Raw genomic sequence first — 15068 nt, 5'->3', positions numbered from 1 at the left:
TTAAAAGGTTATTTCATGAATTAGTTTTAATGATAGACCTACTGTATTTGTTTCGTAAAAGTTTTGACTAGTTTTAACGTTTCGCGCTTAAATGTCGCAAACCGTAGGTGGCAGTGTTTTGAGTCATGTGACAGTTCAAAATGTCGAACACATACACCGATACAATTTGAAACGTGACACTTAAAAAAGAAGTCACCAAATAATTTACGGGTTTGTAGATTTTGAAAACTCCCCGATGTCGTGTACATAAATGGAAGATAAACATCGAGCAAGTTTTATTCATGTGAGGTTTTATCGTTTTATCGTTTATCGTTTTATCGTTTTTCATTACATCTTTTCTCTGTTTATATCAACAAATGCATCTAAAACGATAAACAAACATGATTTAACATCCTTGTATTAACAGCTAAAGGTCATTCCATTAAAATTGCTTTTAAATTTGCTTATAGAGAATGTGAATACCTCAAAGTACATATATTGGATTGTTGAAAGAAGCTTTTATTTGAATATTTTAATTAATATTTATCACTGTGTGTTGTTGTGCATTGTTTTGCGGACAAGAAGTACATGTATTGCAGAATAAGCTCAGTTATAATTCTCATAATTCTTGTTGAATGTTATTGTTAAATTGACAGTGTAAGTTGATTTTTTTTATATTTTCCACACAATAGAAGGTGCTACGAATGGACTCCCCTACAGCTGATGATGATAGTGCGGGAGAAGGAGCCGACAGCAGGGAGAAATTTGTATTGGCTGTCGACATTGGCACAACAAGTCTACGGAGTCATGTTTACACCAAACAGGGCAACATCAAAGGGGCCAGCAGCAAAAGGGTGAGGAAATTGTGGTATTGAAAAGGGAGAATACTCATTTAAGTTATGACTTGACGTGTGTTATATAAATTTATCATGCTTATATAGACCACTTCTTTTCTTTGAATGGAGGTAGATTTGGTAAGAATGATAAACTGTTACTAATCTGCTGACATATACATAAACATGCACATACCGCCATGATCAATGCTATAACAGCAAGACTTGGTGGAAATTTAAGGTTTAATTGTTGAAAGCAATTCATTATGGAGAGATAAATAAACATTGACAATAAATATTTGTATGGAAAATTAAATATTTAATTGATTCAGCTTGAAATTATCAATGCAAAGTTAATGATATTTATTTGTTTGGCAATATTACATCAATCAAAACCTCGTAACCAAAACAAAGTTTATAGATATACACTGTACTAGGTAGTTTTAGTATTGTTGTACATGACAGAGAGATGAGTTACCATTATAGACATTCCTTGTCAGAAAGGATTTAGGGATGATTTAATACAGATGCATGTATTGGAATTTCAACAACTTTTTGTACACAAACCAAATTTAAATTAGCTATCTTTTTAACAAAATATATATTGATTGTAGATTCAGTTGCTTCATCCCAAACCTGGCTGGGTGGAGATGGAGCCTGATGTTTTAGTGAAGCAGGTCATTGACAGCATCAAAGAGGCGATCAGAGGTGACTAGCAATCACTCAAAAAACCTGCTGTTTTGCATCCCCTCATCGTAATATCGATATAGCATTAATTGCTGACAGTGTGTATATGGGAGTGTGAGGGTGCTTTTGTACAAAAGCTGAGGGAAGACAGTTGATAAAAAAAAACTTGATCACTTAGATTCTTCAACCTTGCATGTTTCTAAAGCACAGTGATTAGTTAAACCCTTCTCATTTCCAGTTATTACTTTAATTTAAGTTAGTGAATTATTTCTGGATATAAGACTACTCAATGTAGACAACTCAAGTTTAACATGCAAGTTATAAAATATCAATAGAATGCAATAAACAAACTTGATTCACAAAACATATGAAAAATATTTCCTTTTGAGGATACTCTGCTTTGTGGTGCTCTTGATTAATTGTTATTCAGTTTCTCATATAATTTTGTAATTTAAAAGAGCATTAAGTTTAGATAATGTTTTAATTGACTTGCATTTTGCCTCTTAATGGTTTCTTTTTATGAGAGATCTCTGAAAAGACATTGTTTGACTGCTTTTTGCTTTGATTTCTTTTATTGATGACCACCAAAATGTCCGTCTTTTTTAGCTGCGGGGATAACTGCCCATGACATTGCCTGTATGGGAATAACGACCCAGAGAAACACATTTCTTACCTGGGACAGGTCAGAAAGGGTCATTATTTCCAAACTGAGAGTTTGTTCTGCAAAAACTTTGTTTTCTAGTTGTCATCAATATTCTATTCCAAAACTTTGTACAATTTGATTGTTCTGTTCTGTACATGTATCATGTGATTCTAGAATCAGAACTATATGTATAATGCATGAATATATATCAGTTCAAATTTTACTCTTTCTGTTCAGTGGTAATATAATGACACTTTTTTACATTCTTATACATTATATCAACAAAAACAAAAAGATTTAACAACTCACCCATTGGACCTATATGCCAGTTTTGAACACAATATACAAATGCATGTAAATATTCATGACATTAGTATAAAACTATTTATAGTTGTAACATGTCTGTTCCTTGTTCGTTTAAACCCAATTGTGGAATCAACACACAATATATTTTGGCTCTCTGTAATTTTATCAAATGAATAATAACTACTTTGTAGAGTCACGGGAAAGCCATTTCATAATTTTATCACGTGGCAAGACCTCAGGTCTAGGGACATTGTCAAAGGCTGGAATAACTCCTTCAGAATGAAAGTAAGAGCATGAGGGAAATCACACACTCCAGAGAAGATTGCATCGTTATTTGTTGAATATCATCATTTAAAAGTGTCTTAGCTGTGATAACATTGCAAACTGATTTTGTAATGTACAGTCCGATACATTACATCAATGACTATTTTAACATTTAATTGCTGAAAATTATATAAATACAGTCATGTTAATATAATAAGGAATAATTCTTTGTATATTATAAGGTGATCAAATACGGATGACACACCAGAATATATTTGATCACTTCATAACACTCAAAGAATGATTCCTTATTCCTTAACAAATTAGGTCAAATACATGTATAAAAAATAATGTAACAAATATATACTACTGGCTTCTCTTGTTCTAATGGCATACAAGAAATAAGATTACACAAGTTTGAATATCATAATGGTATCAAAATACACAAAGGGAGTAAACTCTTGTTCTTTCTATGTAAATTAAGATAATAATTATAATAGAGATGTAATATATCTTCATGTAACTGCATTTAGCAAATAATCATCTTACAAACCATTTAAGCAGGAAGTGAGATACAGTGTATATTTATGTATACATGCATACATATTGATATGGTTTCAAAGATAAATCTGTAATTTCCCATGTGAATTAACATTAAATCTGTTTTGTTTAGACTCCCATATCAATTTGGTTGACTTTTATTTTGAAGTTTTTAAATGGTGGTTCCTCTGTCCTGCACATGCTGACTAAGCAGAAACGGTTTCTATCCGCCAGTGTGCTGAAATTCATGTCGCAGCAGGTACAAATTATCATGAACTTAAATGGTTCAAATTAAGAGATTCTTAAAAGATGTGATCACATAATAACCAAGCTCATATCCCATGTGAATTTTTGCTTGTATTACATTCAGAAAATCTAATCACAGAGAACCACATTTATTTTATTTGAGAGCATAAACAAGAGATGGATATTTTACAAGTATATCCAGGTTTAAGATTTTGACAATGTGATACAGACTGAGATACTTTAAAATTATATTCTTGTACATTGTCTTGATCATAATTTGTGAATAATTTGAAACTTTTTTATTGTTACTTTTAAGTTCTATTTCTGTTCTCTAGGTTACCATGAGGCTAATATGGGTTTTAGAAAATGTTGAAGAGGTCAGTGATTAAAAAACATGTCGCTAATACTGCTACATGTCAATATTACAGCTACATGTCAATGCTACAGCTACATGTCAATATTACTGCTTCATGTCGCTATTACTGCTACATGTCACTATTACAGCTATATGTCAATATTACAACTACATATCAATATTACTGCTACATGTCAATATTACTGCTACATGTCAATATTACTGCTACATGTCAATATAACAGCTACATGTCAATATTACTGCTACATGAAAATTTTCTGTTCAAATTATTGACAAAGGGTTGTAATGTGTAAAGATGGAAGACACTGAATCATTTAAACAACTTGCAGATCTCTATTTGATGTAGAAATTGTTTATTTTAATGATATCCAATCATTGATTTTTCTCTGTGTTCAGTTAAAGGCCAAACTAGCTGTCCATGAGGTGTCTCTAGGTTGTATTGAGACTTGGTTGTTATACAGACTGACGCGAGAGAAGCTGGTTGCCACCGACTACTCGTGCGCCAGTGGAACCGGACTGTTTGATCCATACCAGGTACTGTATTTGAACTTTATTTCACAGCAACTTTAAACCACAAATAACAAGAAAAAATGGTTTGTAGCAACTTGTTTTCAAGATAAAGCATATATATATAATTATATATAATTATGTAGATATGATCAAGTCTTTATTACAGGGTCTCTGTACCAGATACTTTAAACCAACTTTATTTTGAGGCAACTTTAAACCACAAATAACCAGAGATAAACTGGTTCACTGCAACTTATTTTTAAAAGAAAGCCTATGTAGAATAACTCTTTCACATACACAAGTAATGTTAAAAAACTGGGTCCAGGTTTGTGACCAAAAATATTGATTTTGCAACTTGGACATTCTTAAAAATCTTGTCAAAATTTCTCTTACAAGTCATTGGAACACAAGCTGGTTAACTTTACAGTATTATGGATAGAGGCTCTAGCATAATTAGCACACACAGTATCTGAGATATATTGTAAACATACTTTTATTTACTGGTATATGCTAGAAAATTTCGTAAGGTTTGTTTGAACTTTGTCATCACAAACATTTCTTGCCATGAATAAATCCTTTTACATGTATATCTATGTATATATTTAGGTCTTTCCACCTTTCAGGTGAAAGACCTCTTGTTTTCTTTATGTTTTTTCTTCTTCTTCTTCTTCTTCTTTTTTTCTATTTAGCTCGGGGTGACTTTTTTATTATTAGAGTTATCCAAACAACTTAAACTTTATGTAATTGCTCATTAAAAGTTATGGTACCAATTGACCCTGTGTCAAAGAACTCCCAGAACTTACAGAGTTATTGCCCTTTGAGAAGAAAATGCTTGTTATCGCTACTCCTCTGAAACCATAAGAGATACGGATTTGGAACTTTTACCAATGTCTTCATTACACTTAGATGGTTCTTCAATCTATTCATACCAAAAGGATTTGAGGCCCCCTTGTAGTAGTTATTGCCCCTGAAAGTATTTAAATTTCCATAAAATCACTTCCAACTTTTTTATTATTTATCATAGAGACTTCGGACCACTTGGGATGGAAGAGTCTACCTTGGCCGAACAAAATGACATAAAGGTCAAAGGTCAAGGTCATTTGAGAAGCTGTTAATTAACGAGTTTTTATATCTCTTTTGTTTAGGGTGGTAGAGAAAAACATTTTTATGGATGTAGTAGGACACCTTAAGACATTTTAAAATATAGCCCCTTGGCTCATACCTTTGAATAATTACAGAGTTATAGCCCCTATTGTACGAAATGCTTGTTATCGCTACTCCTTTGAAACTATAAGAGATAAAGACTTGGAACTTTTACCAATGTATTCAGTATACTTGGAGGGTTCTTCAATCTATTCATACCGAAAGGATCTGAGGCCCTCTTCTAGAAGTTATTCCCCATGAAAGTTTTTAATTTTCTATAAAATCATTCCCAACTTTTTTATTATTTGTCGTACAGACTTCGGACCACTTGGAATAGAAGCGTCTACCTTGGCCAAACAAAATGACATAAAGGTCAAAGGTCAACGTCATTTAGAAGTCTTTTAATTAATGAATTTTCATATCATTTGAAATACAGAATTATAGTAAGGGTTTCAATAGCTTGCTGGATTGCGCAATAAGGTATTCAATTGGGTCAGCCAGGTATCACATACACCCCTGCGAATGTTATTGTCATTCAAATTTTAGACCACGTGGTTTCATTTGACCCTTTCAGTTTCGCAGTAAAAATCGTACCTCGTGTATAAAGTCTATTTCACAGTATCTACGTTCTAGTAGTCAAATATAAAATCTAGAGGTTTATTGATTTTAAACTTTATCTTCATTAATTGGTGAATAAAATGTGTTCTAGAAATAAATGTGACTATACAAAAATCAGTTTTTGTCTGCTGTTGCAACAACTAACATGCTTAAAAGTGATCCATCCTGAGGATTAATTTTCGATCCGCGCCTGACCTAGTAATAACATCAATAGTGAAACAGACTGTACCATTTTATGCAGAATGTTGCTTGAAAATGGCTCGATATACTACGTTTTAATGCAAAACAGACACCCATTATTTTTTTTCAAACATGGTATTGCACACCACAAGCATCAAACATGGCTATTCAACCACTCTACACGTGTTAGAACACGAACGATAACTCTGTTCTGAATATTATCGTTTATATAAGTAACTGCTAGATGGTAAAATAAGACATACATCTTGAAAGCTTTTCCCGTTCTTACATAAATCAAAATAGGATATGATATGAAAAACGACCAGTACTTACGTATTTTGAGAATATTATCCGAACACTTATACTTCCGCTCGAAATTTCACAGGAACTGAACAAATATCGGTGAAGTCTCGTGAACTTTCATTCGAACACCTCTGGATTTATTACTTAATTAACAACGATAAAGAAAACATTCCGAACACATTCGCAGGGGTGACATAAAGTCCTGTGGCTACTCAAGTGGAACTTGTTATTCATTTTGTACAAAGACAGCTAGCCTGTAGAACACTCTCTTCTATTGTTAGCTTTTACTGTTTATACGATTGTGTAAAGAATATTCACTTGGCTCAGTTTTGTTCATAGTAAGTGGAAAAAAATTCAGAAAAGTAATTAGATAAATCTTTAACGATATATACAACATGGAATTTTAAAAAAAAATGGCTTGATAATAATAAAAATAAAAAATCTCTTTTAAAACCATTTATCAATTAATGGCCTTGTGGTTTTCCCATTTTATAGTACAACATATATCATAGGTATAGTAATGTTTTGTAAATCTTATAGAGCAATCTAGCAATTCATTAAAATATTAGGTGGAAAGACCTCTAATTGTTCTCGAACAATTAGCCTACTAGTTGTTTTATGTATTGCTGAAAAAGCCTTGGTTGGGAAAACGAACAGCTGTCAAACAGTAAATCTTTTTAAAAAATGCATGTGATATAATGTTTTCTTTTGTTCTTCAGTTTGAGTGGAGCACCATTGTATGTAACTTGTTGAACATTCCCATGGAGATTTTACCAGAGATAAGAGACACAAGGTACTGTTGTAGGTGTAATTACTGTACGTATACTGGGAAATATTCGCCCCATATTATTTTCGTCCTTGTTTCCAGCGGTGAATTTAAGACTGGGTGAGTTTCAATAGAAATATCTCATATTTATCTTTCTTTAAACACAACTGTGGCTGGGCGAATTTGTTAGCAAGTGTAGAAGGGTGAAAATTACATGGGGCGAAAATAACTCTGTATACAGTAATAATGAGAACTAAATCAAATACATCTATTACATGTACTGTAAAATGTTTAATTTTTAAGGGGTAATTACTAATGAGAACTAAATCAAATACATGTACTACATGTTCTGCTCATTTATGAAAATAGGAAGATGTTTTTGTAGATACATATACATGTACTTGCTAGTTTAAATTAAATTACTGCAATTAGGAGACTTTGATTAGTTAATGTGAATACATACAAATGATTGAACAAGATGGAAAACATAAAGATTTTGTTATATGATGTTGTGATTCATGTTTACGCAACATTAAGTACATGCACATATAGACTGAGATTTCTGCCTAACACTGTTACCCTCTCAGGGAATATAATTGTCAGTTTTATTTTCTGTCATTTCTAGTGGAGACTTTGGCAGCACAGACCCAACCATATTTGGGGCATCCATTCCTATTACAGCGGTTGTAAGTACTTGTATAGTACATGTGTACATATTGGCTAAGTGTGGGTCATAAGTACATGCGTATTCGCTGGGGTAGGCCATTATCATCAGGTTAGGTTAATGATTAGTATTGGCTCTTTTGTGAAGTCAGACCTATTTAACAGGGAAATTATGATTTATCATGATGTTTGACCGATCAATGAAGTATTTTGTCTTCCTCTTTTTATACATGTACCTGCATATATGTATAGGGAATTGGGAGAGGCATGTTATTGACCAATGTAAATATTCAAAGATTATTTTCCACAATTGACATGGTGATATTTGTTCTCTCCGGACTGTCCAGGTGTCTGACCAGACGGGGGCATTATTTGGGGAGTGCTGCTTTGAGGTGGGGGACATAAAGTGTACGATGGGGACAGGGACCTTCATCGACCTGAACTGTGGAAGCTCTCCACATGCATCTGTAGCAGGTAATGTACATATAGATCCTAGCTGTATTGTCCTAAACATGTAGTTCCTAGCTGTATTGTCCTATACATGTAGTTCCTAGCTGTATTGTCCTATACATGTAGTTCCTAGCTGTATTGTCCTATACATGTAGTTCCTAGCTGTATTGTCCTATACATGTAGTTCCTAGCTGTATTGTCAGATAAATGTTGATCTTGACTGTATTCTAAAATACTTGTAGATCCAAGCCTTATTTTCTGAAACATGTAGATCCTAGCTGTATTGACTTACATGTATAAATGTAGATCTTAGTTGTAATGTTTAAATTTAAATCATAAATGTATTGTTAGATACATGTGTTCACAAACTGTATTGACAGATTCATGTGCATGTAGATTCTAACTGTATTGTATTGTAGAATACAGTCATGTAGATCTTAATTGTATGGTCAAATAGAGGCACTGCACGAGGAGAAGTGTTATATATAATCAATAGTTTTACTTTTATGCCTGTACCTTTTCCTTGTTTGAAGATGTTTATAATCATCCCATTGGCAAGTAAAATAAATTTCTAATTTGCTTCACAGGACTTTATCCAATAGTGGGCTGGAAAATAGGCAAAGAAATCACCTATGTGGCAGAGGGGAGTATTACCGACACAGGGTCTCTCATTGAGTGGGCCAAGTCAATGGGTAAGGAGAGAGAGAGAGAGAGAGAGAGAGAGAGAGAGAGAGAGAGAGAGAGAGAGAGAGAGAGAGAGAGAGAGAGCACACGCAAGCATTACCGACACAGGGTCTCTCATTGAGTGGGCCAAGTCAATGGGTAAGGAGAGAGAGAGAGCACACGCAAGCATTACCAACACAGGGTCTCTCATTGAGTGGGCCAAGTCAATGGGTAAGGGGAAAGAGAGAGAGAGGGGGAGAGAGAGAGACAGAGAAAAGACAGAGAAGGAAGACAGACAGTAAAGATGTTATTATGTGCTGATAATTGTTGATACATGTATTAATGTATTTGATCATTTTTTTACAGGTTTTATAGATGATGTAAGTGACACAGCAAAGATAGCAGAAAGTGTCCCAGGTGAGATATACAATTAAATTAATACCATTGATAGATCAAAGAGAGCTGGAAGTTGTAGACACTTTTTCTTTATATTTTATAACCTCAGTAAAACATGAAGAAGAAATCCACATATTTAATGTATTGACCATTTGATATTTGTAAAGAAGTCAGGGTCAGCTGTCTACTTTGTGACTGCATTTTGTTATTGCCTGTTTGACTATACTTGGTATTTACATATTACATAAATGTACCACATACACCATATTGGAACTATTGGAACCCTTTTAATTCTTAAAATAATCTTTCTTGATCCGTGAATTAAATGTAGTTTGTAATATTGACATTTGTGATCTGTTTGTAGACAGTGATGGTGTGTACTTTGTGGGAGCATTCAGCGGCCTTCAGGTAGGTTTCTGACTGATTTTTAATTTGTTTTTCTGATTACTAGGTTTTCTGCTTTTTAGACCTGGAATAAAATTATCTTAATAGCTATACTCAAACATTGAAGTTAATACATGTAATCGCACCCTCAGTGCATAGTTATATAGTGCAGTGGTATATATTTTGTGTGTTTTAGGCTCTGTCAATGATACATGCATTCTGCATATTGTAGGCCCCCATCAATGATAGATGTACATAAAAAAATTATATTTTGTGTCTTGTAGGCCCCCATCAAAGAAATTGATATGTATTCTGTGTGCTGTAGGCCCCCATCAATGACACAGGTATTCTCTGTATTACAGGCCCCCATCAATGATGACAAGGCAGCCACCACATTAATCGGTCTGAAACCCACCACCACCAAGGCCCATGTGGTGCGGGCAATCCTAGAGAACCTGGCGTTCCGGGTTAAAGTCCTGTACGAGACTATTCTGTCCGAGACCAGGATTCCTCTGTCTCACATCAGGTAACAAAGTCACCAACAACACGGTCATTGACACTGATTTCGCACGCGAATTAAAGTTGGTTTACAGTTACGCACTGTAAATTCCTAATTAAATGGGAGAATTAATATCCGCGTAAAATGGCGAGAAGCACCCTTTGCGGATTTTAAAATCTCGCCATCGTTTTCTGAGAGTTGAGAATTATAAGAAATATGGAGAAAAGTTCTGTGTTTGCGATTTTATATTCTCTCGATTTGATACAAAATAGTGGGATTGCGGAATTAAGTTCTCGCCTATAGTCTGTCCCAAGATATTTATGCAACACATTTGGACGATTTTTAATAAAAATACACTTACCTGTGAAAGAAGTGCAATTGAAATAGTTGAAAGGGATATTTTCCAAGATAATTTCATTGACACATTATCATCTTTCACTTGGAAAAGTTCACAGGAACGAAAACAGATTCCTTACGGAGATTTATAATGGGGAATGTTTACATTTTTTCTCCATTTGGAATACACTCGGAATACATCGCGCAATTTTTCATTGTTATCATCTTGGCTTGCTGCAATACAAAATCTCCGTAGACATCTCATTTTTTAGCATTGTATTGAAACCTGATAAGCCAACAGGGGCGTTTCGACTGAGAAATCTTGAAAATTTTTCATACTTTTGAATGAACATCGTTTGAACCCTGAGGTATTTATAAATATTAAGCAATTAAGCCAAATGTGAATCCAAAATATCTTGGGACAGAGTATAATACATGTATATGGGATTTACAGTATTTCATAAAATCTCTTTTTAACATAGCTAATGATCATTCATTAAGTTGTCACCAGACAGCAATTACATTTCTATCTTTGAAACTATGGTAAATCTCATTTTTGTAGAGCCAATGGGGGAGTGTGCAATAATGATTTCCTGATGCAGTTAATTGCTGATTTCACAAACCAGACCATAGACCGTGCCAAACAAAGAGCTAACATGACCAGTCTGGGGGTGGCATTTCTAGCAGGACTCGCCAAAGGTATTGACTACTAGTAATTTATTGTAGTGATGTTAATATAAAATACTATGTCCATGGTTACTGTCTTGAAATATAAGCTATATTTAGACAAGGGTTAAGAAAACGTGACAGAGGGTGAGGCATACCGAGCTTCTTTACATTTTCGACCTGACCCAATTATCGCTTATACCTCAATACAGTTATCATGTATTTTGTGTATCCTGCAGCATAATATCACATTTTGCGCCTCAAATGAGCTTTATTCAACAGCTTTTGCTGCATATCTGTAGTTGAAACCATAATGCCATGGCGAAAAAGAAGCAAGAAAGATGACATCACAATGCAATTGAACATGAATCTTGTACAAGCTCTTTTTTGGTTGACAATCTCACTTTTAATACTGGGCAGTATGTTTAAGTTAATACATTTATATAAGGCATGAATTCATGAAAAAGTGTGATGAACATAAAATCTTTTTTGATTGGTTGGTGTTTTACATCCAATAGAAAATATTTAATTCTTACTAGTAAAATGTCGTTGGAGTCCTATTAAATCCAGTGAATAAATTTTGTTAATTTCTATATTTGAAATGGAATACTAGTACCTAAAAATAATTACTGTGGAATCATTATATTTCGTGGTGGCTCAATTTTCGTGGAATTCGTGGGTACCTCTCATCCATGAATTAACATCCTCCACGAATTAATAAATTAGGGTAATTGAGTCATATTTCCTTTGTAGGTTTTAGAGAATACACGAAATTACGTCCCCACGAACCAGTAAAATTTAAGCAATCCACGAAAATTGGCCCCCACGAAATCTAATGATTCCACAGTATGTTAAGGTTTTAGCTCACCTGAACTGAAATATGTAAAATATTGATCCCCACCCGATCATCGGGGCCTTTCCTACTCTTGGGGATCATCAGATTTGAACAAACTTGAATCTACACTACCTGTGGATACTTTATCACAAGTTTAAGATTTTCTGGCCAAATAATTTAAGACAAGAGATTTTTGATAAATATTCTAAAAATTTCTAAAATATCTCCCCTTTGAAGAGGGTGTGGCTCTTTATTTGAGCAATCTTGAATCCCCTCACCAAAAAAAATGCTTTGTGCAAAGTTTGGTTGAAATTGGTGCATTGGTTTAGGAGAAAACAATGAAATTTAAGAGGGTGTGGCTCTTGATTTGAGCAATCTTGAGTCCCTATCTCCCGATGGTGCTTTGTGCCGAATTTGGTTGAAAGTGGTTTTGGAGATCGATGAAAATGACAATGAGGACGACGATGCTAACAACAGACTATGGGCAAATTTTGATCAGGAAAGGTCACATAAGGGAAAGGGCAAAAACCCTTTTCAAAAGGGAGATAATTATGACACACTGAAAATAGGATGTGTATCTTAAAAAATATTCTTCTCAAGAGCACTGGACCAGAAGTAGCCAATTTTAAAATAAAATTATGTATAGTCAAATCTTGTAACATATAAGAATTTTTTTTAAGTTTTACAATAAATAGAAGAGTTTCACATTTATGAATTTTGAAAGAGATACAAGATCTGTTGTTTAGGTAAGAGCTGTGACCATTAGGCCTCTTGTTTATGACATTGTTTTGTTTTTATATAGTACAACAACTGATTTCAATTTGTTGTAGAAGTATGGAAAAACAAGGCAGAATTGAGAGAAATTCGTGAGTCAGAGACAGTCTTTGTAGCGGAGAAAGATGTGTGGTCGCGATACAAGGACAGATTTGTTCACTGGGAGAAAGCGGTCATTAGATCACGGGAGTGGTACAACTAATGACAGGAAATTATTAGGTCATGTGACCCATAGAGTACAAACAATACGATATCAACGATTTTGTGACTGATTCTCATTAATTAATAAGCAATATTTTGACAGAGATAAACCTACTCTCAGCATCAAATAAAAACTTCTATGTTCAATAGAGATGTTGATCATGTTCAGTACAATAGGATATTAACCAATGAAGTGTGCATGCATAGCATTAGTTCTTTTTGATATTGATGGTTTTTATACTCTTTGCCGAGACTGAGATATTTTATTTTGGTTCATATATATATATATTTTTAAGGTCATCAATACATTAATGCCCAGGGCATTTCATATACTTTTATCCTTGCAGCCATTGCTACAAAAGCGCTTATTTAAGAACAGAGAGTTGTTTCTCCTTCAAAATGTGCCATATGGATTTCCTGCGACATCAACTTAGTACATGTAGTATTGAAATCTTTATTAACTTACTGAATATCTTAGTGATTTAAAGTATTTTTTATTAATAATCATGAATTTTTTTCTTTGAAAATACTCATGCAATGAGAGAGAGAGAGAGAGAGAGAGAGATAGAGAGAGAGAGCGATTATTTAGGCATTGATCCCATTTTAAAACTATTCATCACATTATATACATGTAATATGTTTGTTGACATCTGCATACAGCAGTAATATTTTTATTCATTAAATTTTTAAAGAAATTATGAATTTCACAGTTTTTACCTATTAAATACTTTTCACATACAAACTGTAGTTGTCAAGTATGGGGATTTTTACACCAAAATTTCAGCTTACCACGTGAAGAAGGGAATAGCTCCAGCAGTGCCCCTTCTGTTGGCGTCAATGTCCTAAGTAAAGAATAGTTCTGCATGCAAGCTAGCCCATTCTTCTAAATTACTGAAAGATATGCTCTTCATGAAAAAAAGCCCGTGCAGTTTTTGAACTCGGGACCTGCGGTTGGTAGACTGAAGCTTCACCCATTGCGCCACAGAGATAAAAATTAAATTCTATCGATATAAAATCTTTCACAGTTCGTTAAAATTGCAATGTTGTGACGTATTGTCATAAAAAGTAGAAGTCATGGGGTGTCAAGGATCCTTAAGTACTGTTAAAGTTTTTAAATATTTGAATTTTCCCTTATAATAAAGCCCAAAAGTATAATATATCTTTAGATTCTTTAGGCCAAAAATTTCCAAATAATATGCTTCTGGCAAATATATTATATTGTAAGATTTTCCAAGGGGAGCCACTTATTTTTATATTTTTAACTTAAATTCGAAAAACTGAGTACCGGTAATTCCCCTTTTAATATGGCAATCAAATTTACCATGTGTTGTCATTTTCCCTGATGTGAGGTGTCTGAGAACAAATGTAAAACATTGATTTTACTGCATAAGATATCAACCAAATGACACAGTTGTTAATAATTTTAATATAATGAATTATTTGATATAATATAACTATATTTGTTTGCGCCAATAAAAGATTTATATTTATATGAAATATTGTTTCTGTGAATTTTAACACACAGTAAAATAACAACACAAGGCACATGTATCTCCTTACATGGAACCCCCCCCCCATCCCTTTCCAAAAATATACCAAAAATTACAAATACATGTAAAATACATTAACATACACATTGTTTAGAGATTTGTGTAGTGATCTATTTGGAATGAATCAAAGATCTGATTTTATTTAGATTGGTAATACATGTATTTGATTTTTAAACCAGGAATATGTAGATCTATATTAAATCCAAATACAACAATCACTTGATTTGACATAAATTTATTAAATATGATTATCCTAT

The 15068-nt window shown here is 33.5% G+C and overlaps 1 protein-coding gene across 2 annotated transcripts; it reads left to right on the top strand.

Moving 5' to 3' along the window:
- Positions 1 to 109: 109 nt before the first annotated feature.
- Positions 110 to 14750, top strand: LOC128180663 (putative glycerol kinase 5). 2 transcript variants are annotated; one of them, XM_052848797.1, is made up of 17 exons: positions 110 to 283; positions 672 to 833; positions 1427 to 1520; positions 2106 to 2181; positions 2640 to 2733; positions 3422 to 3511; positions 3834 to 3875; positions 4271 to 4408; positions 7348 to 7421; positions 8020 to 8080; positions 8405 to 8531; positions 9095 to 9199; positions 9537 to 9587; positions 9931 to 9974; positions 10313 to 10476; positions 11348 to 11484; positions 13117 to 14750. In XM_052848797.1, exons 1-17 carry the CDS (start codon positions 251 to 253, stop codon positions 13260 to 13262), a joined length of 1638 nt encoding a protein of 545 aa, XP_052704757.1. In that variant the 5' UTR covers positions 110 to 250; the 3' UTR covers positions 13263 to 14750. The 2 variants fall into 2 exon arrangements, with proteins under 2 accessions (XP_052704757.1, XP_052704758.1); XM_052848798.1 differs by having other exon boundaries at positions 120 to 210.
- The last annotated feature ends 318 nt before the right edge of the window (positions 14751 to 15068 follow it).

Source organism: Crassostrea angulata, chromosome 4 (genome assembly GCF_025612915.1).
Source record: "Crassostrea angulata isolate pt1a10 chromosome 4, ASM2561291v2, whole genome shotgun sequence".
Lineage (NCBI taxonomy): Eukaryota > Metazoa > Mollusca > Bivalvia > Ostreida > Ostreidae > Magallana > Magallana angulata.
The sequence above is the reverse complement of the archived record's forward strand: the minus strand, read 5'-3'. Positions and strand labels throughout refer to the sequence as shown.

Coding starts and splice junctions, on each gene's coding strand:
- LOC128180663 (XM_052848797.1), top strand. CDS start 251: ATGGAAGATAAACATCGAGCAAGTTTTATTCAT. Junction 284..671: donor ATCGAGCAAGTTTTATTCAT/GTGAGGTTTTAT, acceptor TCCACACAATAG/AAGGTGCTACGAATGGACTC. Junction 9,588..9,930: donor GATAGCAGAAAGTGTCCCAG/GTGAGATATACA, acceptor ATCTGTTTGTAG/ACAGTGATGGTGTGTACTTT.